This window comes from Paramisgurnus dabryanus, chromosome 17, assembly GCF_030506205.2.
Source record: "Paramisgurnus dabryanus chromosome 17, PD_genome_1.1, whole genome shotgun sequence".
Lineage (NCBI taxonomy): Eukaryota > Metazoa > Chordata > Actinopteri > Cypriniformes > Cobitidae > Paramisgurnus > Paramisgurnus dabryanus.
In genome coordinates, this window is record NC_133353.1 from 16,441,861 (window position 1) to 16,467,648 (window position 25,788).

Genomic DNA, 25,788 nt, shown 5'->3' on the forward strand with positions numbered 1-25,788 from the left:
GTGTGTTATATATATATGTGTGTGTGTATATATATATATGTGTGTATGTATATATATATGTGTATGTATGTATATATATATACTTTTTTTTGCTTTAACCCTGAGCATGGAAGAGCTCTTGTGTGCTTGTGTATTGCTGTGGCTGATTTTTCCTTTTTGTGTGGCAGGTTGCTGTTGGCAGACGAAAGCATCTGAATGTGTTTGGAAATGACTACAGCACACCTGATGGAACAGGTGAAAGTATTTATTAAATTATGTTTAAACATGATCTTTTTGTCTCATTCTGTCTCACTTATTTATTATTTGCGGTAGGTGTGAGAGACTACATTACATGTTGTGGACTTAGCAAAGGGACACATAGCTGCACTAAGAAAACTAAACGAAAGCTGTGGATGTAAGGTATGAAATTCTCTCTTCTTTCTTTGATTCTGTTTGTATGAAATCCGTTTCGGCTAAAATTGTCTGTTTTTTTGCATACCTGTTTTTGTCAATATGTAAAATTAATGAGTTTTTGTCTTTGTGTAGGTTTATAACCTGGGCACGGGTACAGGCTACTCAGTGTTAGAGATGGTGAAAGCCATGGAAAAGGCCTCAGGTCGACAGGTGAGGTGTAAACCCATTTTGATTCACCAGCTTTGATTTAAGTAACATGAAAATATGCATGAGACAATGTCTATCTTGGTTTGTACAGCTGAAAATGGTCTTTCATCAGCTGTATCAGGATATTATTGGTTTAGCTTGAGTTCATCCTTGTGAAATTGCATTTTGACATGCTGTAAATATGTTTGAGGCCAATGTTCTCTTCATTTGTAATATTTCTCATTGATCTCAGATTGCCTATCAAATTGCTCCTCGGCGGAGTGGTGATGTGGCTTCTTGCTATGCAGATCCCAGTCTGGCAGAGAAAGAGCTGGGCTGGAAAGCTGAATATGGCCTGGGAAGAATGTGTAAGTAGAAAATAATCAATTTAATGCTGCAGTTTCCATTACTAATTTTTTTTCTGTAGACTAAAACTCAAGAGTAAATAGTACTGAAGGCACTCAAGTAATGACTGACTGTTGTATCTAATGATGCAGGTGAGGATCTATGGCGCTGGCAATCCCAGAATCCCACAGGATTCAGTAATGGAACAGTGCCCTGAACCTGGATGATTCAAAGCCCAGGAATGAGGGCTGAATGACAAAGATTTGGGCAAAATGAAGTCTCTACATTTTTTTTATATATAATTTAATCTAGATTTATTATACTATTAACAAACCTGAAGCCAAAATGACAGATTTGTTTCCAGCCAGTAAAATATTTGCCTCTTTATTTTCTAATTTACTTTGTCACTTACTTTAGTTTCATATATGATTGTAAACTGAATGGATTATTTCTAATCTAAAATTATTTATACTGTCGGTGTGAAATAATAAAGATATATTTCTTGTGATTTGAAATAGTGTTTTTTTTCTTTCTGCTTTGCGTTAATTTCTATAATTCTATACTTTTGTATGAAATTAGTTTAGTTATGTGTACCTATCAATTATTTTAACTAAATTCCGATTAAATGAATATTGAAATACAAAGTATTTTAGGATAACGTTGCCTATAATGAACATCGCATCCTGTCATGTCAATGGCGCTGTTTCCTGTCAAATACGGGCGAGTCAACTACAAGCAGTGGTGTAGTCTACGTGATACGCAGGTATACGCCGTAAACCCACTAGAAATTGTGAAGGATTTCGTATACCTACTAAAAATAGCGCGAGGATGCGTAACAGCATGGTTTTGTGACATTTTTTAACTTTTAGTCATAATATAGATGTGAAGCACTGACCATTAGAATGCCACACCTTAGCGGGTTGAAATACATATTAGGCTATATACTTCCTGCCGAACTGCGCGATCCGATCGGCGTATGAATTTCTATGAAATCAAATTACTATAGTGACGCGAAAGTGACTGGGGAGCAGACTGGTGTGGCGCCACAAGTGAGTGACAGCAAAGTACCGCGAGAGAGAGTCCAGTTATCACATGGAGAAATCTGCTTTGAATCGCTCTCGCGGTACTTTGACATCACCAAGAGGTCTGCTTAGCGCCAAATGAAGTCGAACCTGCAGTGTAGCTGCTCACGCGACACCGTAAACAAACAGTCCATATGGAGAAGAGAACGACGAGTGAAGCAGTGCACAACATAAAATCCATAGAGTTTACAACGCACATGTGAGTAAACAACATTTAAATAATCAGTCCAGTTTATTACTTTATCTGGAGGTAAGGCTCCAAATACAATAAAATAAGCCCGTAATTATATCCTGATGGTTTTAGCTTTCAGTATGTTTGCTTGTGCTTCACAGTGTTAAACTTTCCTTCTCTGTGTTCATTTATATATCTACATTCAAGATGTAAATGATCTTAAACTTCTGTGAGGAAATTCATGTCTGCGTTGATGTTCAGTTCAGACTTGCAAATTAAAGATCATTTTCTTCACTTTGGTTTGGGTGTCTAATATTAGGCTACATTATGGTCTTGTAATAATAATTAAGTAAAAGCCTATTTTCATTTTTAGACAATGCTTATATTATATGCAAAAAAAGCTTTTATATCAATGACTATGCAAATGAGAGTAACTTCATGGTCATCTTAAATGTGTATTACGGTAATTAAAAACATTTACACCATTAAATTAAACATGGTAATGTTATCAATAGTTGTCAGATAATAGCTATTGAAAGAGTGGATATTTTTCTCCTTCAATGCATGTGTTTGCCACGGATTGAAGATTGTAAACAGTTTATTTAATTTTAATTAACAGTTAAGTAACTTGTGGCCCTGGGTTAGATGTTGATTAACACTAAACCAGTCTAAAAATCGGTCCAGTTTCCCCAGCTGTAAACCTATTGGCTCTAAAGTCTTTTTTTTCTTATAATAAACTGACATGTTGATAACACGTTCAGTTTATGTGTTTATGAGTACACTTTCAGAATGCTCTTAGTTACATAAATATCTATACTGTATGCATCTGTGAGTGTGGTGGTGCTTATGGGCTAGGATGAGTGAGCATAAGGGTGAGAGGGAAAAATCACAGTATACTCACTACAAAAATCTAGACTACACCACTGACTACAAGGGCTTAAAAACATAGATCATGAAAATTATGATAAAACAATAAATGTTCTAATTTAAACAGCCTGGAAACCGTTGAACGGGAACGCGCTGGTTTGGCTGTACGGGAGTATGTGTGCTTCAAGCAGATCTCCGGTCCCGGGCGTTCCGGACTCCCACGTCAGCAAAACGTTTTTCCAGCACAAACGGGTTTCGTTCTTTCGGGCAAAGCAGGAAGTGAAAGCCGTGCGCCCTGAAAACAAAAGCTGGAGAAAACACCCAAAGTATACAGACTGAGAAATGGAGATGGTTTGTGAAAGTGGGACATGTAGACTCTACCGGGGTGCTGGTGAAGCAGGGCATCCGTAAGTATTGTTTTAGAAATGGGAACGTTTCCCGGGTACAGAGGGTGGGCGACAGGGACCTAACGTTATGCTCAAAGCCGATCTGGGTAGCTACGTGTCGTCTGAGCTCAGGTGATCCGCAACTAAGACTGTTTGGGGGCGTTTGCATAGCCGGGTGTTTTGCGTTAAAAATCCAGTCCGGTGGGTCAAGCTGAGAACGGCTTGATGGGCGGCTCTTCACGGACGACACCCTAATGTCTAAATTACTGTATTCGACAGGTTTACTTCATAGTTTAAGAAAAGCTAAATGTAATTGACGTTTAAATGATTTTTAAGAGAAATGCGGGTGTATCTGACACTATATATGAGTCTTCAGCGGGTGTACATTAAAAGGCGCGAAGAGTTTAATCGTTATTTGTTTTTTATTTATATGTGACTATAACCCAGTTTTTGTGTTTGTGTTTTCGTGCTGCGGGAGAGACAAATGATGGAGAGGTTTTCATTATTATGCTTATTTTTTATATTTTGTAGTTATCAAGTATTAAACCGCGCTTTCCTTCTCTGTGTATCTTTATCCCCTCTCTGTATTTCTCTCCACGTTACCCGATGCGCAAAGTCGGGTGTTGTCCCTTCTACGGCGAATGTACGTGATTGATAGATGTTTTGTCCAGTAACATAGCTGTGGGCGGAGCTTGTTGTTTTACGTCTCTCTCACACGCACACACACACACACACACAACAAAATAACAAGCATAAAACAAACTGAATGAGAATCATACATTAAAAGTAATAGTAGTGAAATGTTTTGTCCTTGGTGTAAGTTGTCCCCTATTTTTTCAGACCTATTTACAAACGGACTCGTGCAGAAATTGCAGCCAATCACCAGAGTTGCTTGCTGAAACAACTAGACCAGCAGAGGCAACAGGAATTGTTTTGTGACTGCAGCGTATTGGTGGAGGGACAAATTTTTAGAGCACATTGTAATGTTCTGTGGGGCAGCAGCGGATACTTCCGGATGCTGTTATCTCAGGAAGCTAAAGTCACTCAGAACTCAGTAAGTGCTTCTTTTGATGTCTTCAGCTCTGCAATTTTTTCTATTATCTTGGACTTTATTTATTCTGGTCAACTGGAGCTCAACAGTTCCAATGTAATAGAGGTGATGTCAGCAGCCAGCTACCTGCAGATGAATGATGTAATTTCCTACTGCAAAACCTTTATTAAATCTTTTCTCGAAATCAGCGAGAAAGACGACGACGAAAGTCAGTACTTGTGTCTGTCGGAGGGCAGTCCACCTCAAGACAGACACGAGAAAGTCATCGAGCCATCCACTATGTGTGATCTAAGCACAAGGCCACAGACCAGAAGCTGGGAGAACCAAGAGGAGGACCACACAACAGAGGATATCAGAGGAGCCATAGTCTCCAGTCCACAGCCATCAGGGCTTCAACAGAACTCTCCACCACAGCCCAGTCTAGAGTCACAGATAGAGGAGGAACAGTTTAGCTCTGTGCTGTCTGAACACAGAAGAAGAGGAAGCAGGAAAAGAACTGCGACCAGTCGCTTTGTAACAGAAGACACGTCGCTCATTGACCTAGAGGGGGTGGTATCACACTGCACTCAGAAGGCAGATGAGCTGTATGCCAACCTTCCATCAATTGTTGGGGTAGTTGGTGTGTTTAATAAAGGTTAGAGTTTAACTGCTCAGATTAAATAGGTATACAGTAGTTAAATGATTGTAAACTTTTTATCTAACTGTGACAAAAACTAGTTTGATTTTAGGAGTCAAGAATAAGGATTTCATTTATTTAAAGCGAATACATTTTTAGTTTATTATTCTCTATTTATATGCATCAAATGCATTTAACTTTGTTAGTGTTTACCTTTGCACGGCCTGGAAACACATTATGATCAAGGAACCTGAAGGGTCAGAGAACACTTTACTTGCCCAATAATGCAAGTGATACTATTATCCCCAAACCACCTTTATTGATGAGCCCCGTAAGCTTAGAATTATTATAGTAATCTTTATTACAGCCTGGCTTTAGTGCCTCATATTAGGGATGTCGGAGTGCATGTAACTTTAATGTGACATAAATCCAAAAGCAAGCTTTAAATTATCAGACAAACTTTGAATGTTTCTGAAGTTTTGAATGAAATATATTTACATTGAAATATAGTTGCATATAGTGAATGAATATTGTTACATTGAAAAGGTTTTGTTCTTTTTGGTTCTCAGGTTAGTTAATATCCCTTTTGAATGGTTCTTTGATGTGGCAATGTATGGAATGAACAATCTGACTGACCTTAGGCTTAATGTTTTTTTTTTCAGATTCCACTCCCTCTATGCGTTATAAATGTCCTTTCTGCACGCACACAGTAAAAAGGAAGGCAGATTTGAAGCGACACCTCCGCTGTCACACAGGTGAGCGTCCGTACCCCTGCCAGGCCTGCAGCAAGCGTTTTACTCGCCTAGAACACCTGCGTAGCCATTTTGAGACGGTGAGAAACGCACTCAGCTTCTCATGTATTTGCTTCAGTAACACCTTAGTGCAGTGCTTCTCAACTCCAGTCCTTGGGGCACCCCTCCCAGAACATTTTAGATGTCTCCATATATAAAACACCTGATTCAGTTCATCAGCTTGTAAGTGTGTTAATTAAGGAAAAGTTTAAAACATTCTGGAAGCAGAGCCATAGATAAACAGAGTTGTGCCACCGGAAGTCCAGAATCCCGGCCGTCACGTGATTCACGGAGACTTCAGTTAGTTCCTAGAAGCCCATATTGAGCCATTGAAATACATTAAGTTAGAGGCAAAGAGCTGTGGTTTTTCTTAATTTATAGTCAAGAAACGCATTTTTTTTTACAATATTTATATATCACATCAAAATGTGAAAGTAGTATTGTTATGTAGTTATATAAACAATGTTTTTTGACAAATTAAATCCACCAATATAGGAACATTTGTATGGTCATCTGCTGGTATGTGGCTTGTTAACATGTTTTACGCTGCCTTTAGCCACTTTAAAATGCATCACACCGTACTAATGTAAGTTTATAATGTTATGCTTGTTTATAATGTACAAAGTGAATGTGCTGTGAATGTAACTCATACTGGTTTAATTTATAAATATACAAAAGCACAACATTAAAAAAGACTTACAAAGCACTTTGTTTAATTTATTATAAATTATAATAATATTTCTGGCTTAGTGTAGTTTTCTTTTTGTTGTTAATATAAACATCTGATTGGAAATAACATCAAATGATTACTAATCTCTTAACTATGTAAGTATAGATTTGACAAGTTAATTAATTAATAAATGTTTTATTTATTTAATTTATTAACCAGCAAAACCACAGTGTCAAAAACACTCCACCCATACGTTTGATGCATAAATATGCACTTTATACCACCATCACTTTATTTAATAGCCTCTCTAATTACACAATATTTACAATAATGGATGAATCTGCATTAAGAAAACGAAATGTACCAATAAAAGGTTGTTCGTGGTTTGTTGTGTGTTGCTAAAGTTATCCACAGCTTGTCGTAGGCTGACCCGTTTTCTACTAACACCCCCTAAATGTACTTATTAAACGAGAAATAATGCACTACAAACTGATGCACTACAAACTACTGATGCATAAAGTCATTCGATTCACATGTATTGCTAATCTTATTTGTCAAGCATATTAAGTCTTAAAACTTGTATTAAGTTCAACACATTCATTCTTTCTAATGCAACTCTATGGAGCTGACTGTGACTTCCGGGAACTCTGGAGAGACTCCGTGGTCCGCCATTGCTGTAAAAAACGTTCCATTGGAGTGAACGGACTTGACGTAACTCTCTCCTTCTATGGCTCTGTCTGGAAGGAGCCTTATGAGTGGAATCAGGTGTTTCATATAAGGAGACATCTAAAACATTCTGGGAGGTGGGCCCGAGGACTGGAGTTGAGAACCACTGCCTTAGTGTATATTCACAGGCTGCTGTCAGTCTATAAAGGAATAATTTACCCTAATGGCCAAGGTATACTCTGGCTGTCAGCACGCCATCCGCATGACATAATTTGGCGCCCCGTCACCGCGCATCACTCGTGGATATCCAAAAATGGACTTTATTTTAACTTTATTGTCATTTTATTACACTTTCAACACTAAAATAATCATCAAAATTTCAAAACTACTATCTACAATTACTATCAATGAAAGAAGTTCATCAAAAGTTAAATAGTTGATGATTAAAACCCAGTGCTTTTCTAAATAAACCACATTGACACATGTAAAAAGCTAAATTAACCCTTGGGAACCCTTAAAATACTTGCAATCAAAAACAACACAAACATTGCTTACTGCTCTGGAGATTGTCTTCATTGTGATTATCATCCAATCTTTGATCAACAGTTTAATCAAAAACTTCCAAAGCATCCACAGCCAAGCTCATTAAATGTCCTTGCACTTTTGCTTTATTTCATTGCTGTGCAGTACATGAACTTGCAACGTAGTATTTATGACTAATGATCTACATATCGTAATTGCTTTAGAGCAGTGGTTCTTAAACAGGAGAGAACTACAAATTCTATCCTAAAATGTAAATCATTACATTTGGTATAAACTGGTTTCCAAAATAATTCGAATTAATTCAAAGTAGATTGTCTGCTTAGTTCCTGGATCTATTTCTATGGACAACATCCTGCTTGTTTATCCCTATGATGGTGGTCACCATTAACATTCCTATTTTATATATATATATATATATTTTTTTATTTTCTTTATTATTTTTTTTTTCAAACAGGCACTACTGGAAATAAGTGACTTTGTGTAAATCTTATCTCGGCTTAAAAACATTCTAACAAGATCGGTAAAAGCTTTAAAATGTCATAAAAGAACTGTGAAAATATAGTAAAAATATATGATAAAAGTACTGTAAAATATAGTAAAAAATATAGTAAATATCCCTTAAAAATTCAAGTAAAAAAAAGAAAAATTAACTGTGAAATCTTACAAAAATATATGGAAAAAACTGTCAAATAAAAGAAAAGGAACTGTAAAATATTCTAAAAATATGGTAAAATAATTGTAAAATAGAATAAAAATATTTGTAAAATATTTGTAAAATATAGGCAAAAATATGTAAAATAATTGTAAAGAATTGTAAAATATAGTAAAAGATTTGTAAAATAATTGTAAAATATATTCAAAATGTAAAAGAATTGTAAAATATTTGTAAAGATATATGTAAAAGAATTATAAAATTAAAAAGAATCATAAAATAAAGTAAAGATATATTACAATCTCCTCTTTTTTCCACTCATTAGCCCCGCTTTTTCTTTTGTTATCAAGTGAAAAAGTGTTCTTTGTCCTACCTGTTACCACGCATTGTCCCACTGCTTTCTGTTGCTGAACTACTTTGTGTACTCCATACCTTTCCCTGAATTCCAATGCTATTCCTTTCCCGAATGCACAGTCTTTGCAGTCAATGAGCTGCAATGTGTTCTGTTGAGAAATGTCAACCTGTTGTTGTTCCCTTGTGTTGGATTCCCCCTTTTGGTCCTGCAGTTCCTGCAGGTCCAATCTTACCGTATCCAATGACCTTCTGGTGAATGTGTGGGGAACAACAAGACCAATGGAACCAAGTGTCACCTTTGCCAGCTACTCTTACTGTTTTGCGCTCGGTCACTCTGTATGGTCCTATCCAACGAGGTTCGTTCCACTTCCGCTTAAACACCCTTAGGAGCACCCAATCTGCAAATGGAGTAATTTCTGTGTCTGGATGTGCAGGAGAGATGGTTTTCTGTTTGGAAAAACAAGAGCATTCAGTTTGGTGAAGTACACTCTAAAAATGGCTGGGTTATTTTTTAACCCAAAATGCTGGGTTGAGTCTGTTGGGTTGTTTTGCTGGGTTATTTTTGTACATTTTAAACACTTTTTGGGTAGTTTCAGTTTTCTAGGTGTTGGGTTAAAACTGCTGGATTATTATGTTGGGTTGTTTGAAGAGGCTCAGGTGCTTCGCGCCCTTGATGTTTGAATGTGCTCAGCAACGGTCGTTGTGAAAGGACAGAGTCACTGGAAGCAGTTGTTTCAAGGTAAGTTTATATGTTTTTGTGAACATTTCATGAATATAAACAAGATTATAACATTTTACTAGACAGCAACGTGTTAATTTATACAGACTAAGACGACAGGTGTAATTTGGAGGTATGACGACTGTTACCTCAGATCCCCATTTACACAAATTGACTCGAATAATCGTTCTAAGATGTTTGATATGGCATATTAATAAAATCGGTGTTACAAAATCCCCATCACACGGTTGATTACGTTAACTCATGACAATTTCTGTAAGCCTTTACCAAAGCGAGTCAAAACCGGTACCGAGTCGACCTCCGCAACCCCCACTTCGGCTTCTTGTGTCACACCCGCGCACAGTTTTCCCTTTCCCAGCTTAACAAGCGATAGCGACGCTGTACAATTAAATTTAGCGACAAACGAGTTGCTTTCTTGTCATTCGATATGTAAAGACAGACCGCGAGGCGCGAGCACATGTTAACTTTACCGGCGGCGGAGGATCACGGAGCCGGCGTCTACTCTGTCACTGAGGCAGGGACAAGCAGCACATTCACTTCACAGTCGGTACGGCAGGTAACACGTCAATAAATGAAAACGAAACAGCGTTTCCAAGAACCGGTGTCTTATATGTATATTGCTTGTTCCTCTCTTTTAAAATGAAATAATAGTTTAAGTGTTTCGAAATGAACTTGAAAATATAAACGTATTTGTCACCAAGACGGAGGCTGCGTGGAAGTGACTTATCGGTTAACAAACATTATGTGTTATATGAAATTAGATGTGTTATTGAGTCATATTTAGTTACTATTTTATATTCATTTCATAATATTTTTGGGTTGTCTCCTGTGATTTCAAATTTATATTGACCAACCCTCTGATCTGTGGCTGATACTGTATTAGAGATGTTATGTTTTTAGCAGAGATCAGATGTGATGTTGTTTTCCAATTCTTTTGTGCAGAGTTTTAACGTCCATCCATTGATGAGGCTAGCAAGACCTTCATACAACTTCAGCCAGTAAGTATAACATTTAATAATTCCTATTTAAAATGTATTGGGAATGTCTTAATTATCTGCTACATTTTAGTTCTGCAGTACTTTATTCTTTATAGTCAGGTCATCCTGACTATCATCAATAGATCTACTGATGATGCCATTTCCCACATCCTGCACTCTTCCCTCACGCACATCGACAGCAATAACAGAAACTATGCAAGGCTGCTATTTATTGACTATAGCTCAGCTTTCAATACTATTATCCCCATAAGGCTTGCTTTTAAACTCATAGACCTTGGCCTGAGTTCTTCACTCTGTGACTGGATCTTTGACTTCCTCACCGGCAGACCTCAGGTGGTGAAAGTTGGCCAGTACACCTCCAACTCCATCACCCTGAACGTAGGAGCCCCACAGGGTTGTGTCCTAAGTCCTCTGCTCTACTCTCTCTACACACACGACTGCGTGTCTTCCCACAGCTCCACATCTATTATCAAATTTGCAGATGATACTGTGGTTCTGGGCCTCATTCACAACAACGATGAGACCGCATACTTGGATGAGGTAGAGAAATTAACATCTTGGTGCCAGGTCAACTGTCTCTCTTTGAACGTGAGCAAAACTAAAGAGATGATTGTTGACTTCAGGAAGAGACAACAGCAACCCCATACTCCTCTTATGATTAGTGGGTCCCCTGTAGAGAGGGTGAGCAGCTTCAAGTACCTTGGTGTAAACATCTCCGAGAACCTGACTTGGACTGCACACATTCAAGCACAGATTAACAAAGCCAGGCAAAGACTGTACCATCTGCGACAGCTGAGGAAATTCAGAGTCTCACCAGCTATTCTGAAAACTTTCTATTCAGGAGCCATAGAAAGTGTATTGACTCAGTGCATCTCAGTGTGGTATGGAAACAGCTACAGTCAGGACTGCAAAGCCCTTCAGAGAGTAGTGTGCTTAGCTGAGCGCATCTCTGGGTCTTCTCTCCCCTCTATGCAGGACATCTACCTCAAACGCTGCAAAAGCAGAGCTGCTAAAATTATTAAGGACTCCATTCACCCCAGTAACCATCTTTTCACTTTGCTGCCATCTGGTAAGCGCTTCCGTAGCCTGATGGCTAAAACTGAAAGACTTAGGAGGAGTTTCTTCCCCCAGGCCATCCGGCTACTTAACTCAAAACCAGACTCTTATCGTCATCATGTTCACACTTAATACTCACTTTATCAGTAAGCCATTCGCTACCTCACTTTGACATACTGAAAGTGTCAACCTGTTTGCACATTTGCCTCTTGTACATTCCTGTGTATCTTAATATTTAAGACTACAGTATAATACACACATTCACATTGCCTTTTGTACACACCTGTGTATCTTAATATTTAAGATTACTGTGTACCTTCATGCACATTATTTTCCATTCATTATTTAATCATTTTCCATTCATTATTTAATTCTACAGTATACATCCTTTATCTCTTTACTTTAAATTTGTTATTTCTCTCATATTTTTATTGTTTACTTGCATTCCATTCCTTTTATAGCTATATTTATGTATATTGTTCAACTGTGTTGTTTACTTTAATAATTGCACTGTCCTTGGAGTGGACCTGAATCACATTTCACTGCTGATTATATATGCTCTATATAATTGTGTATGTGACAAATAAAAATCTTGAATCCTATTTGTCAGTCTGTGTGGTTTGCAGCCTTTGTTGTTGGCACAACAGTTAAAGGAGTGTAACACCAAAGTCTTATGCAAACTGACAACAGGCCATTGCATTTTTGGAAAAAAATCTCACACGTGGTGGTAATGCGGCCAGGGATGCAAAAGAAAGCCTTATAATTTTTTTTAAATGGATAATTCACTTGGCCCACATGGTTTTCTGAATACTTAAATCTGATCATTTAGTTCAGACCACTAAAAGTTTTTTCCTCTTTTGTAGATTGCAACAAATATGGTGGAATTTCTTCTCTGGACAGAATCCTCGAAACCCTTTCCTTTCGTCCTGGCCATGGGAAACATGCAGCAGATCTCTCAATCTTTTTTCTCAATCAGTCTCTCTGAATACGGAAGTGACTTAAACTGCAATTCGGCCAAGATGGCGATGGCACGCACCGCCTACTTTAAGCTTCAAAAATGCTCTTCACAAACCAATGGGTGATGTCACAGACACTACTTGCATATTTTTTACAGTCTCTGGTTTAAAGGCATTTTAAGTGCTTGAAAATAAATACCCCAGGCAATGTGCTTCTATGGGAATTCCTGTAGTCTGTCATTTTTCAAATTGATGAATCCTCTCCTGTTCTATTCCTTTGTACATCTTTGTTCGCGACAAGTAACTTTTTAATAAATGAAGTATTTTTTGTCAAATACATTCCATTCTGTGAAACTTAAAACATTTGTTATGTAAAAAAACTTTGCACATCTATGAATGATTTTACTTTTAATTTAACAATTACATTGTTTATTTTCTTACACTGCTGTAGTTTTGTTTATGTACATTTCAGTATTTCATTAAATTTCATAAAATTACAAATTCTGTCTTAAATTCAAACGAATTGATTCAACCTGTTACATTGTTACTTCAATGTGCATAATTTATGATATTTTATAAATATATTTATACTTGGGTCAGTCAGCAGTCCTTTAAATGATTTTGCAACTTACAACTGTAAAAATGTAAGAGTTTGTAGTTATTTTGCAGCCAAATAAACATTTATTTGCTGTTAACAATGGTGTTGATTTACAATAAAGCACATGATAAAAATAACCCAGCAAGAATAACCCAAAACCCAGAATATTAATCCCATAAATGGTTAAAATGACTAAAAATGAAATAAAATGAAAACATGTTGGTTTTCTCAACAACCCAACCTGCTGGGTTAAATGTGTTACCCAACCAATATTTACCCAGCGCTGGGTTGCCAATTGGGTTGTTTTTAACCCAACCATTTTTAGAGTGTATGTTCTGTGATCAAGATTGTTTATGGGTTCAGGGTGCACTGGGTTAACCGGACAAGAAAATGAACGACCCGTCAGAAGTTCAAATGGTGTAAATTAGGTCATGCGGTTAATCGATGATCGTACAGACAAGAGTGCCAGGATAGGATATACTGATTAATGAGATACTTAATTACTGAAATTGAATCTTCCTTCCCAGTGGGCCACGCCTCTGGCCAACTTGAAAACGCTTTAACGAAAACCAACAGCTAACGTTTACCTTCCACTCTCTCCCCCATGTCTGTGTAATTGATAACAACTTCCTCCGTGGAGGAAAGACTCCTGGGGCACATTTCACTCCAGCACGTATATTGTGTATGGAGCATACCCTGCAGTTAACGATAAATTCTTTAACTGTAGCAGCTGGGTATGGGTGCCACCACTGGTTAAGATTGGAAAAGGTTTGTTTGATTCCAACATGTGAGGGGGGGTGTGCTTGAGTAAGAAGGGGTTTTATCATGTTGGGCGGAATTTCGTGTCTACCGTCAGGTCCCACCCAGCCAGTTTTTGTATGTACGGCTTCTTTCTGAAGCCACAAAGATTTTTCCTCAGGTGATGTTTTGTCTTCTTCTGCTATGTCTGGGTCAGGTAAAATGTTAGTGGTACATTCTTGTGCTGCATCCTGCAATACCATCTGCATTACCCTTCACCTTTCTTTGCTGCCATGTCCGCTATCCTGTTACCCCGTGCTACGTCCGAATCACTGTTATCATGACCCTTGCACTATATGATTGCCACTGTTTTCGGTTTCAGAAAAGCTGCTGCTAATGCTATGATATCTTCCTGATGTTTAATAGGCTTGTTGTTAGCTGCCATAAATCCACATCTCTTCCACTTGGGTAATTCTGTTACTACTGCCCCCACTGCATACGCGGAATGACTAAAAAGGTTAATTACTCTGCCCTCTACCCACTCCAGAGCTTTAGTAATTGCCACTATCTCTGCTCTCTGAGCTGACTGGTGGCCCTGTAAGGGTTCTGCTATCAGTGTTTCAATCTCTTCCTCTTCCAGTGCTGCAACTCCTATTCCTGATTTCAGCGCTCCACTTGAGTCTCTGAAACAACATCCATCTGAAAACACCATAATTCCCTCCAAAAATTGTGTGTCAACAAATCTGGTCTAATTTTTTATTAGATAAGTACTCTCCTGTTTCCCTGATCTTTCTGGAACAACACTCCGTTAACTGTAGTCTTACCCTGTGAAACATCTAAGAAAAATTGCTTATCATAATCTGGTTTAGCTTAATCTGCTGCCATGGATAAACTGCTCTTCACATCAATAAATGCTTTTTCCGCTTCTGTGTCCCATTCCAACTGAGCCTTGAGTTCCCTTGGTCCTGCCTTCCTAACCATTTCTCTTAGTGGGCGTGTCAACTCTGCATATGCTGGAACATAGTTCCTGCTGATGCCTGCCAATCCTAAAAAAGTATTTTTAATGGGGAACGCGATGTATTGTAACAGCCCTAGTTGAAACATAAAAAAGGTTAATAAAATGTGACATTCTGTACTTCTGACATACCCCACACAGCAGGAGACTCCTATGCGGATCCGCGTTCAAGTCGCCAAACCCGCGTGACTGTCACATTCGTTTTGGAGCCGCGCAGAGGATCAGCTCCGCCTCCGTCAGCGCGGTAAATTCTACTGTCAAACAGCGGATCCTGAACGGACCCATGTCGGATCCTCGGACGCGCCTTTACTGAACGGTTAAATGATGCACACCTGTCAATCGAGATTTTATTGCTGGGACACGGTTCAGCTGAACCCTCTTTTGAGTAAGTATTGATTTATTGATATAATTGTGCCAGTAAACATTGTTTTTGAATCATACTAATGATTGGAATGACGTTGATATTAGGAAAACTTTAGCATGTTCACTCGTGGATAATGGTTTAGCCCTAGCTGTGCATTATTAAGTTTACATGTTGGCAATTTTGGTGTAGTGTATCTGCCATCTTATAATGAAAATTAATCTTTGGCAATTTACTCATTGTTTGACTCGGTTCAGACTCACGGTCACACTGCAATATGCCATGTGACCTAATCACCCAGCAAACATTTGGACGTGTGATGACCGTTGAAAAGACGTCCGTTCGTCACGTCCCGTCATGGTTGAAAAATAGTTCCAAAATGAAAATCCAACCGACGTCTTTGACGTCATCTGACCGTGAATCACACGTCTTTTCTGCACGGTCCGTGCACGTCTAAAAATGTCGTCTTCTGGACGGTAATATGAGTCTCTGCTTAATTTAGGCGTTATACTCACTTAAAACGTGCATATAAAACAGGCTAGTTTGTACAATTGTAATAGGCAATTATTAAGGTTTTAAAAATACACAAATTTAGTCCAGTCAAACCTGAACGTCTTTATAACGTTGTAATCACGTGTATTTCAAACACATTAAAGAACACATTATTTGTGGACATAAGCAATAAAAAGAAGCATGTTCTGATTTGGCACTTTTTATTTTTTTAAACTGTTTAACTATAATAACAATTTCAAAATACTTTACTATATAAAAGGATAGTTCACCCAAAATTGATTATTTAGCAATTTACTCTCTCTTATGTTTCAAACCTGTATACTTTTCTATGTTCTGCTGAACACAAAGATATTTGAAAGAATAGAAAGCAGAAAGCAGATCTCACAACCCATTACTACAGTTTATTGACAGTTAGCTTGGTTACAAACATTTTTCAATCTTTGTGTTCAGCAGAAAATAGAAATGTATACAGGTTTGAAACATGTGGGTAAGAAAATTATAACAATTTTCATTTTTGGGTGAACTCTCTCTTTTACACATTACAGCTGTTTGGCTTATTTAGTGTATTCACAACCCCCAGCTCTTCCTGGAGCGTGCTTGAGGTGGTCTGCCATAGCTGCATCTATTTCCGAGTCTGTGGCATTTGGGCTCCACCTCTTCACAGCATCTGAGGGAAGAGAAGAATATGTTTCTTTTTAAAATAAATACAATTAAAATACAATACAATATATAGTATAAAAGATGTTCTGCATTAAATAAGTGTTAGATCAGTTGTGGGGGAAACAGCATTTGTCCCCTCCCTCTACAAAACCACTGTGGTGCCCTTGAGAAAGACCCTGAACTAGGATTGTAATCGTCAAAAAATGAAAAGGATATTTCTGATAAAGACAGGTGAGCTGTGAAGTCCCCTAAATACATAAATCATAGCAATGAAAATTACATCAATATACAAAAACAAGTTTTTTAGATCAACATATTCCCCAAATTACCTTGAATAACATAATACAAAGGTGTGCCTTTAAAAGCCTTCTTTTCCAGATGTCCACCACCGCTCATATTGAACTTGGCCATAAGACAATTAGACATCATTCTGTGAAAGAAATGTCTGATTACTTCACCTTAGACAAATTACCTAAATGGTCAATAAATCACAATTAACAGTAATGTGCAACATAGCAATTGCATGCAATGTTCAAACATAAACTATGTTTTAACATTTCACAACTACTCATCTATCATGTAACAAGTGCTATAAACTATATCCTCATCCATAAGTTTTGATGACAAGTAATGGCTTACACTGAAATTATGTTTTGATTTCTTGTTTGACTGTTTGAACCACTACGAACATTAAAACTTCTGACAAGTAATGTGTGACAGATTTAATCCTGAAATGAAGTAATATAAATAGCTGGGTTAATGGTGGTAATCAACATATATTCCTGAAATATTATGCAGGATTACACAATTCAAGAGAAATACATACCTGTTCATAACGTTGTTCACGCAGTCTCTGACAGAATATCCACCAACTCAGACAGTTGCTGGACCTACATGTGAAAACAATTGAAATAATGTTATAGAAAGATAGCTGGAAATATATATACATATTCTTTATGTCACAATTTACGCAGATCAACTTGTTATCAACATCTTTGATGTATTCATAATGCATTCATAATGCAAAATACACAGTCATATAGCATTTCTTGCTTCTTGCATTTAAAGCTGAGGCCATAGGTGAAGAATCAGGTAGTCTCCATCCTGTTATTTTTTCGTTGTGTTACCTCACCTGGACAAATAGAGTTAATTATATGGTAGTGTAATATTTTAACAGTATATATAAATAACTTCACAGTGTAATACTGCATTAGTTATGAAATTAGCTGTCTGTACTTTTAGGTCTTTGTGGTTGAGCAATGACAGACATTATAAGCTCTGTATTTGTAACTATTAACTCAGATTCAGAGAAATGTACATGTTTATCCTCAAAGATGAGTTGTCACTAATGTAAAATCTAGGGCTGCACGATAAATCGCATGCGATATCATGCGCATCTCGTCAGTAAAGCCAGTTCCTTGATTAGTAGTAAATTCATCACCTGCTTTCAGATGGATGCTCTCTGGGATTGGCGTGCTCTCTGGGATTGGGGTGCCCTCTGGTACTGGGGCGTCAATCCAGAATTTGGGATTGTAGAGAATACTATGAATGAATAACACCATAATTGTATGATTAAAAAAAATCCTCTTTAGGTGTATGACAATACACAAGAAAACAATACTACCGTATGCCTCTTTCGGTTGTCTGTAAGATGCCTGTTCATTATGTGACCCTGCGAAACAAACACCTTGCATGTAATTTCATTAAGTACAATAAACATACACATGCACAATGTATTTTAAAAAATACATAGTAGTGTAAAATATTAAAATAAATCACTTTTTATATCAAAGTTTTTGGATATTATGTTGACATTCAGGCAAAACCCTGACTCATGGAATAAATTTTTACCTAAAAATAAGAATGACATTATAAAGGCAAAAGTGTATGCACTTTGGAGCAAAGCAACGTGTTTGTATAGTGTGGGAATGCACCAAAAAAATAACAAAAGTATCAGTAGCACGTACGTCTCATAGTGTCACAGCTTATTCTAGGCCAGGGTATAGATCAATCACACCAGCTTGATACCGATGTTTACTGTCATGAAGTGTGCCTGTGTAAACAAAATACACCAAAACAATTTATATACATTTTTGAGTTTCATATCAAAATATATAAAAGTCCTTTTTGAAAGAATCACGCTTTTTCGTAGTATTAAGCAAAGAATTCAAAAACTTACAACTTAATGTAGGGTAGACAAAGTCAGGGATCGGGCACGCCTCATCTAAGTGTGTTTGACACAAAACTTGATCTTTAGCACAAAAAAGGACATATGACAAATTAGAACATTAACAAATGTGTAGACTGTTTAAGCCATATCTACAAAAATTCATATCTACAGTTCCCTTTCGAGAACGGTCTCTCGACATTGCGTCATTAGCTGACGCTATGGGAGAGGTCCTCCTCTCTTCCGATTCTGAAGCTTTTTTATAGAACAACGCCAGTGTACTGGCTAATGCCTGTCATGACGACGTATAGAGGCGTGGCTTTCGCCGCTATATAACGACCGTCTCTAAGGCATATCCACAGATCATTTCTCTTCACTTCGTGATACTGAAGCGTCGCCGTTGAATATCGCACCCGTAACGGACGTAGGCGCGTCCCTTATACGCGTTCCGGCTGACATTTACGCGGAAATATTGCTTCGCTCCTCGAGAAAACAGGTAAGCGAAGAGAATCGCCGGAGGTTTTCGCACGTGACTGTGTTCTCGGCCGCGGACCACCGCCGCCAGCGTGCCGCTGGTGGGTCGCAGCCAACCTGGAGAGAACACCAAGTGTCGACGACCCGTCTCAGCACACAGCTCTCAGTCCGCTCTTGAATGTGCTCGTCACACACGAGCTGCAGACAGTGAAGGGCAGACCGAGCAGTGCGAGACACCCCGCCCTATAAGCTTTCCCCGAGCCGAGGCTATGGAAGCGGGGCGGCGACGTGCATAAGCATCCCTTCCCCACATATGCAGTGCGGAATATGCCACAGTGTGCACAATACATTCACAATAAACTAAATCCCGGGGTTTCTCGGTATTATGTTAACACAGCGTGCTTTGGCCGCTTCCCTGCGCGCTACGGTCGCTGCTCGGACATGACAGACCTCATTTCAGCGGGGCCTGTCGTGGACGAGCACGGCGCGCGCGCCCCCTTGTACATTGCAAAACCCTTTCACAAGTCGTTTTGCCTGTACAAGCGCTGCTATTCACTGTTATTTACTAGAGTAAGCATCATTTTTTGGTGTCTTGCTTGTACAATAAAGCGCACTTTGGCCGATTCTCACGGGTTTCGGACAAAAATGAGCCTGTTTATAGCGGTTTGCCTTGCGAAGCACATGCTTTCCTTGCGCGCGCTCAGGCTACGTATGCCGTCGAGCGTGACGTAATGCGGTGAGGGGTCTGCTTGCAACTTGGCTATCAGCTACGAAACAGCGTGAATAGAGAGTAAACATTGCCCTCAGCGTGTGTGGTTCATGCAGCAATGCTCTGGAATTCTTCGCGTCCCCCTGGCTGTTCCGGGTGACGACGGGAATTCGTGTTGGCTGTTGGGCTCTGATGTGTTGCGTCTGATGGCCGCTGAAACACAGCGGACCGTCGTAGATTCAAGCAGCATTTATTCAGTTCACTATGTGTACGTGGGGAACCAATATGTGTAATATATACGATTTATAACCCCCTGCGGACAAACACAGCGCATAGCGCCCGGCCTCGCTCTCGTTGTGCCCGTTACACACGCGCTACGGAGAGAAAAAAGGCAAATTATATCGAGTGGGATCCCTCGCCCAGCGTAGCGATCCTTTCCGATGTTTAATACATAACATTAAACCCTACTCGCAAATATGCACGTCACACGGGCTACATAACGAAGGGGGTAACTGTTATGTAGTCTTGCATCGAGGAGAGAGATATTCTCTCTCCTCGCTCTGTGTCTAGTTAGTACGAGCTGATACGGATGCATATTTTTAAAGCGTTATGCCCCAGCTGTGCAGCAGCGGGTTGCTGCCATGTATTGCACGTCGGTGCAGAATGCATGAAGTAGGTGAAGTACACAATGTCCCCGTAATTCGGCGATATTTTACCTCACGCGCCTGTGATATACAGCGGTCACCCCGCAAAAACATGCGTAACTGGCACCCTGCGTGCGCGTGCCAACTGTTGCAAGTGTTTCTGTGTTAAAGGAGATGTCTCTCCTTTTTCCGAGTGCTGGGTCTGTCCCGTCAAGCAGCGTACGGCTGCAGACCCTACCCCTATGAAATTGTAGTAAAGTGTATTCATGGTCTTATGGTGTATTGATTAATATCACCAAGCCATAATTACTATACTACCCATGGGTGTTTGAAACAATGGTGTCATAGCCATGATTATTTGTGGTTATGGTTTTACACTGTGTACCTAAACACGTATGCATACGCCCTACGGAAGATTACTCCGCTACTTTGTCATGCACGTCCACGTTGTGCACTGTGCAGTACAATTTGGGAGTTCACAGCGTCACTGTACAGCCGGTGACGTTCTGCCCTGCATTCCTCACGGCTAGTTCACAGCACACAATATGTAACGGGCTCCCGGCGCATGCGCGGCGAGCCGTTTATATGTGTTTCAGTGCATAAGGAGATTACACTCATTTATGCATGGGCTCTGTATATTAATACACGTAAGCCTGTGCGCAACAGTGTTCACTCACTTCTCTGTTAATACACAGCGGTGCTACGCTCTGTGCATTTCAGTTAAGTAATTCAAGTTCACAGCACACAATATGAAACGGGCTCCCGGCGCACGCGCGGCGAGCCCTTTAAATGTGTTTCAGTGCATAAGAAGATTACACTCATTTATGCACGGGCTATGTGTGTCAATACACGTAAGCCTGTGTGCAACAGTGTTCGCTCACTTCTCTGTTAATACACAGCGGTGCTACGCTCTGTGCGTTTCAGTTAAGTAATCCAAGTTCACAGCACGCAGTATGTAACTGGCACCCGGCGCACGCGCGGCGAGCCGTTACTACGTATTCAGTGCATAAGGAGATGTCACTCCTTTCTGCTCGGGTTTTGCGCACAGCTCAGTCCAAGCGCCGAGCTGCTGCAGACCCACTTGGTTTTCCACAGTATGTAACTGGCCATTACTTTGTGTTTCAGTGTATGAGAATATGTCTCTCTTTCCGCTGAGTTCTGTATCCAGCTGTGTCCAACAGCGAGCGGCTGCAGACCCTGGCTCTTTCTACAGTTCTGTGTATCTACAGCACATATCCTGTGCCCAATAGCGGATCGCTCCGCTACATTGTTCATGCACGTCCGCGTTGCGCACTGTGCAGTACAGTTCAGGAGTTCATAACGTCCCTGCACTACGGTGACGTTCTGCCCACACTCCTGCGTTACACAGCAGCATAGTTTCCCAAACACAGTGTGCAACTGGCACCCTGCGTGTGCGCGGCAAGCTGTTGCTAAGTGTTCCTATATGCATGGAATCTAATCTTTCCACGTTTGTATCCTGCATCCAGCCTTCCCAAGTGGTGTGCGGTGGCAGGTTTGACTGGTCGTGCCCGACATATAAACCTCTGTGGTTCAGCCGTAGCTACAGGCACATACATGCCTCGCTCAGTCTGCCATGGGTTCGTAGCATCCCTGACCCACCCCACATGCGTGTGTTTAGCGGTGGGTTCTTATATAGCGGACAGCATGTAATGGGCACCCGCATGCGTGCGGCGAGCCATTGCTAGACATGTTCTTATGGGGCCCAACACTCCGATCATTCGGCAGTGTTTACCCCCTTTTTTTTCCTAGCCGTATGGGTTTGGCTGAATCCTTTTACTTTTTTCGGGATTCTGTGTTAATTTGACGTCAGACCACCCAAGTTGGCGTGGTCACGTCACAATTTCGGTGCAGTGCGCCGGTACCTGGTCCAGCAATTGTGACTGTGCATCGGAGTACGTGCCTGACGAGTGGGTTAGAGCGGCTTGTATAGCTGCTACTATCTCGGCCTAGGGCGATGGTTCCGTTGGGATCGAAGCCCTAAGTGCACGGTTTAGTGCACTTATGGTGGTGCTTCATGATGGTATTGTTTGGACGCACATGTTCACTGGCTGCGGCGCTTTCTCATTTAAGAGTGGGCAGCTGTGCTTCATACTCCTAGATATTGCCGACCGGCTGCAGGAGCACTCTTTTTCTTGAGTGGTTTTCTCTGTGTGTGTGGGCATAGGACGACAGTCTGCACGCCAGCTATATGTTGTGTGCTTGGTTGTGGTTCGGACTCGGGCTCGATGCGAACCCGTCTCTCTCAGGAGCGCGCACTAGTTGTGTGTTTGCTCTGAGCTGTTCCACCCGGGGCACTATTGTGCTGGCGGCGGACGCCCCTAGTATGCCTCATGTTGCCCTGACCCCCCTTTGACACTGTTAAGTGGTCAGGTGTTGGGAGCCGCTCGCCTATCTGCTCCCCATTTGGTATCTCATGTCCCGCCCGCCACAGATGCGGCACGGATGCGGCTGAGGGTGTAAGCTGATTTGAGTTTGGTTCGGGCTTACTGGATCTGTGCACAACAAGGAGAGAATACCTCTTTGTGCTTCTTCCACTTGCACTCCCGTAGGGAACACATTATGCTTGGCCAAGCGCCAGCAGTTGTGTGCCCCAGTTGGGTTCTGCTGCCGGTAAGCGCGGAACTGGTGAGAGGATCAGTTATTCAGGTCCCCGAGCTGACCGAATCAGCTGCGGTTCTGTAAGGGCACTCCAGCACGCTGTACACTCTGTTTGTGGGGGTGTTATGTGATGGTTTAGACTCGGTCGTGTTGTGCTTTGAGACGCATACGAGAGTCGCGAGCCCTTTCTACTCAGCACCCCTCTTATGCTGTACACATAAGGGTGTGAAGTGAATGCATATGACCCGGTACGGTGTTCCGTGTCGAGTGTTCTACCTTTACAACAGCGGGTAGTTGGCCGCGATACAGGCTATCTACCTCGAGGGTTTTGCCACTGCTCCTGTGGCGTTTTGCACAATGCCTCTGGGCACGCAGTGGCTGGGCACCATCGGGTATAAGAATTAAGTGAGTGAAGCGGTCACCTCGCTCCCCTTATGTTTACCAGTTAGGGATTAGGTGCCTCAATCTAACCGCAGCGCTGTTAGAGCGCAGCCGGTTAAAATCTGCCTTCTATTATGGCTCTAAATGAGCTATGCCCGGCTAGGCTTTATATGTTCATCTGAGTGCTCGACCCCGACACGGCAGTCTGAGCAGCTCTTTGTGCCACAGCGGCAGTGTTTGGAGCAGACTCTTTGTAAATAGAGGATATTGCTTTGGATGTGGATGCATTTGCTGGGGCTTTCCGAGCTCTCTCGGTGAGTTACTCTCGCCCCATCTTGCAGTCAGCTGCTTGATTGGGTGCTGAGGGAGGGCGACACATCGCCTCCGGTCTCAGGTTGTGGTGTGTGTCAGCAGTCGCGTGGTTAATGTGTATTCACAGTGTGTACCGCATGTTGCCAGTACTACTGTGTTACTGCTGATGTCGAGGTATGGAGCTGTATTCACTTCATCTTCGTTTCTTTCGCACTAGCTATCCTGATGTGCATCTTATGCTACGCCAGCAGATGCCGAATGCAGGTATGCTTGCTATAGCTTGCGTTGTGCTAAGCCTGACCGTTGGTCTTTTGTTGCATTGTGCTTATCTGCTGCCCTGGGTAGTGCAGCGATAAGATCTTTATGCTGGCTGTGTCTGTATGTACTCTGCCCTGGGTCAGGGCGAGTTTCTGATTGGGTCCCTAGAGGCATCCAGTCTTTTTCACGCCGACTGGGCTTACGCCGACTGGGCTAGGACTGTGTTATGTGCTACTGCTAAGCGCTGTGGTGCATGGGTTTGAGTAAACTCCACTGGGGCTGCTCTTTGCTGTTCTCACGGCGCGGTTCTATACAGTCTCCCATAGCGTCAGCTACTGACACAATGTCGAGAGACCGTTCTCGAAAGGGAACGTCTCGGTTACTATCGTAACCTCGGTTCCCTGAGAAACGGGAACGAGACATTGCGTAAGCTGCCGTGTCACTGCTCAGATCAGCTCTTCTGTTGTTCAGTCGAAATGATCTGTCGATATGCCTTAGAGACGGTCGTTATATAGCGGCGAAAGCCACGCCTCTATACGTCGTCATGACAGGCATTAGCCAGTACACTGGCGTTGTTCTATAAAAAAGCTTCAGAATCGGAAGAGAGGAGGACCTCTCCCATAGCGTCAGCTACTGACCCAATGTCTCGTTCCCGTTTCTCAGGGAACCGAGGTTACGATAGTAACCGAGACGTTTTCCATACCTTTTGTTATTGTTTGTAGAATGCACATCTTTATTTGGTTTGTGTTGATCTTCAACTGTAAATAAAACGAAATGATAATTAATTATATTAACTCCACAATAACAACTCAAATTTGTTGATGTATTTTCAAACTGAGGCATTTACCTGACTTGGGTGGTTATATTTTGGAGGGTCTGTGTAGGACACAGTGCCTTTAGTTTGTTTATTTTTATTTGGATGAGATTCTACTTTTCCTTTGTACAAAACAAAAGCAAAGGAAGTTAATCAAACAAACACTTATGCTGAACTTTTAATGCAAAACAGTATTTAATATTTTGCATGTGCAATGTTTAGGCAATCAAATCATTCTAATTCCATTAATGCCAAATAACTTTTATTTTTCAGATAATTTACCTTCTGAAAGAGACTTTCAAGAGGCTACATTAATTAGTTACAGTAATAACTTTGACTGTATCCTTAAACATACTTTATACCATGTAACGTTATAACTTCAAAGTACGTTAGCTTTTAGCCTTATAGCAAATTTTCGCCATCCTCAGTGTGGACAATTCTGGCTACGTTAATTTCGGAGCCTTCATGTCAAACAAGTAAAACTTAAGCACGTTAATTAAATAATACACAATGTACTTACCCAACAGTAGATTTTGCATAATATATAGACAAAACTCCCTCGTAATCGCTCCTCGTGTTTGAATGTGAACTTCCGGAAGAACGCGTGACGTGACCACTATCTCGCGAGATAATCTGTCCTATCGCGGGATTTTGTAATATATCACAGTTTTTGAAATTCCATCCAACTCACACCTAAATGGTGACCGGATATGTATCTGTTTTACATTTATATGCATACATTCAATAATAAAACTGGTTGAAATAATGACTAAAATGCAGCGTGGCTTTGCAATCACACTGGGCACTTTATAATTATAATTTATTTAAACAAGATAAAGTTAATATATTTACTTTGCATACAAATCGTGTATTTTATAAAGATTATTATGTTTTTTTTCCTACGAGTCTAGTCTAGACGTGTAAAAGACGTGAGTGGACGTCTATACATAACCTCTTAAAAATATACTTTGTTCACTTAAATTAATAATTGCAGTATTAACC

The 25,788-nt window shown here is 40.5% G+C and overlaps 2 protein-coding genes and 2 long non-coding RNA genes across 5 annotated transcripts in view; 3 read left to right on the forward strand and 1 right to left on the reverse strand.

Moving 5' to 3' along the window:
* gale (UDP-galactose-4-epimerase) overlaps nucleotides 1-1,432 on the forward strand; it is a 13,820-nt gene extending 12,388 nt beyond the window's left edge. The window contains exons 7-11 of the mRNA XM_073812425.1: nucleotides 168-240; nucleotides 320-399; nucleotides 526-603; nucleotides 833-947; nucleotides 1,077-1,432. Coding sequence (XP_073668526.1) covers nucleotides 168-240; nucleotides 320-399; nucleotides 526-603; nucleotides 833-947; nucleotides 1,077-1,141 — 411 coding nt within the window. The 3' untranslated portion in view covers nucleotides 1,142-1,432. The remainder of the gene's footprint in view (nucleotides 1-167; nucleotides 241-319; nucleotides 400-525; nucleotides 604-832; nucleotides 948-1,076) is intronic.
* A 726-nt stretch (nucleotides 1,433-2,158) lies between these two features.
* zbtb8a (zinc finger and BTB domain containing 8A) overlaps nucleotides 2,159-25,788 on the forward strand; it is a 50,840-nt gene continuing 27,210 nt past the window's right edge. The window contains exons 1-4 of the mRNA XM_065274281.2: nucleotides 2,159-2,205; nucleotides 3,173-3,452; nucleotides 4,272-5,116; nucleotides 5,761-5,930. Of these exons, the coding sequence (XP_065130353.1) occupies nucleotides 3,388-3,452; nucleotides 4,272-5,116; nucleotides 5,761-5,930 (1,080 nt within the window). The 5' untranslated portion in view covers nucleotides 2,159-2,205; nucleotides 3,173-3,387. The remainder of the gene's footprint in view (nucleotides 2,206-3,172; nucleotides 3,453-4,271; nucleotides 5,117-5,760; nucleotides 5,931-25,788) is intronic.
* Nucleotides 5,939-13,162, forward strand: LOC141280924 (uncharacterized). Its single transcript, XR_012335268.1, has 3 exons — nucleotides 5,939-9,513; nucleotides 10,456-10,511; nucleotides 12,431-13,162. It is a non-coding gene; the product is annotated as an uncharacterized lncRNA (long non-coding RNA).
* On the reverse strand, nucleotides 15,932-24,699 carry LOC135760317 (uncharacterized). Of its 2 annotated transcripts, none has more exons than XR_010537381.2 (8): nucleotides 24,676-24,699; nucleotides 18,588-18,659; nucleotides 18,376-18,461; nucleotides 18,033-18,080; nucleotides 17,850-17,950; nucleotides 17,235-17,540; nucleotides 16,738-16,838; nucleotides 15,932-16,415 (listed from the first exon to the last, which is right to left on the reverse strand). It is a non-coding gene; the product is annotated as an uncharacterized lncRNA (long non-coding RNA). The 2 variants fall into 2 exon arrangements; XR_010537382.2 differs by having other exon boundaries at nucleotides 17,235-17,298; nucleotides 24,676-24,698.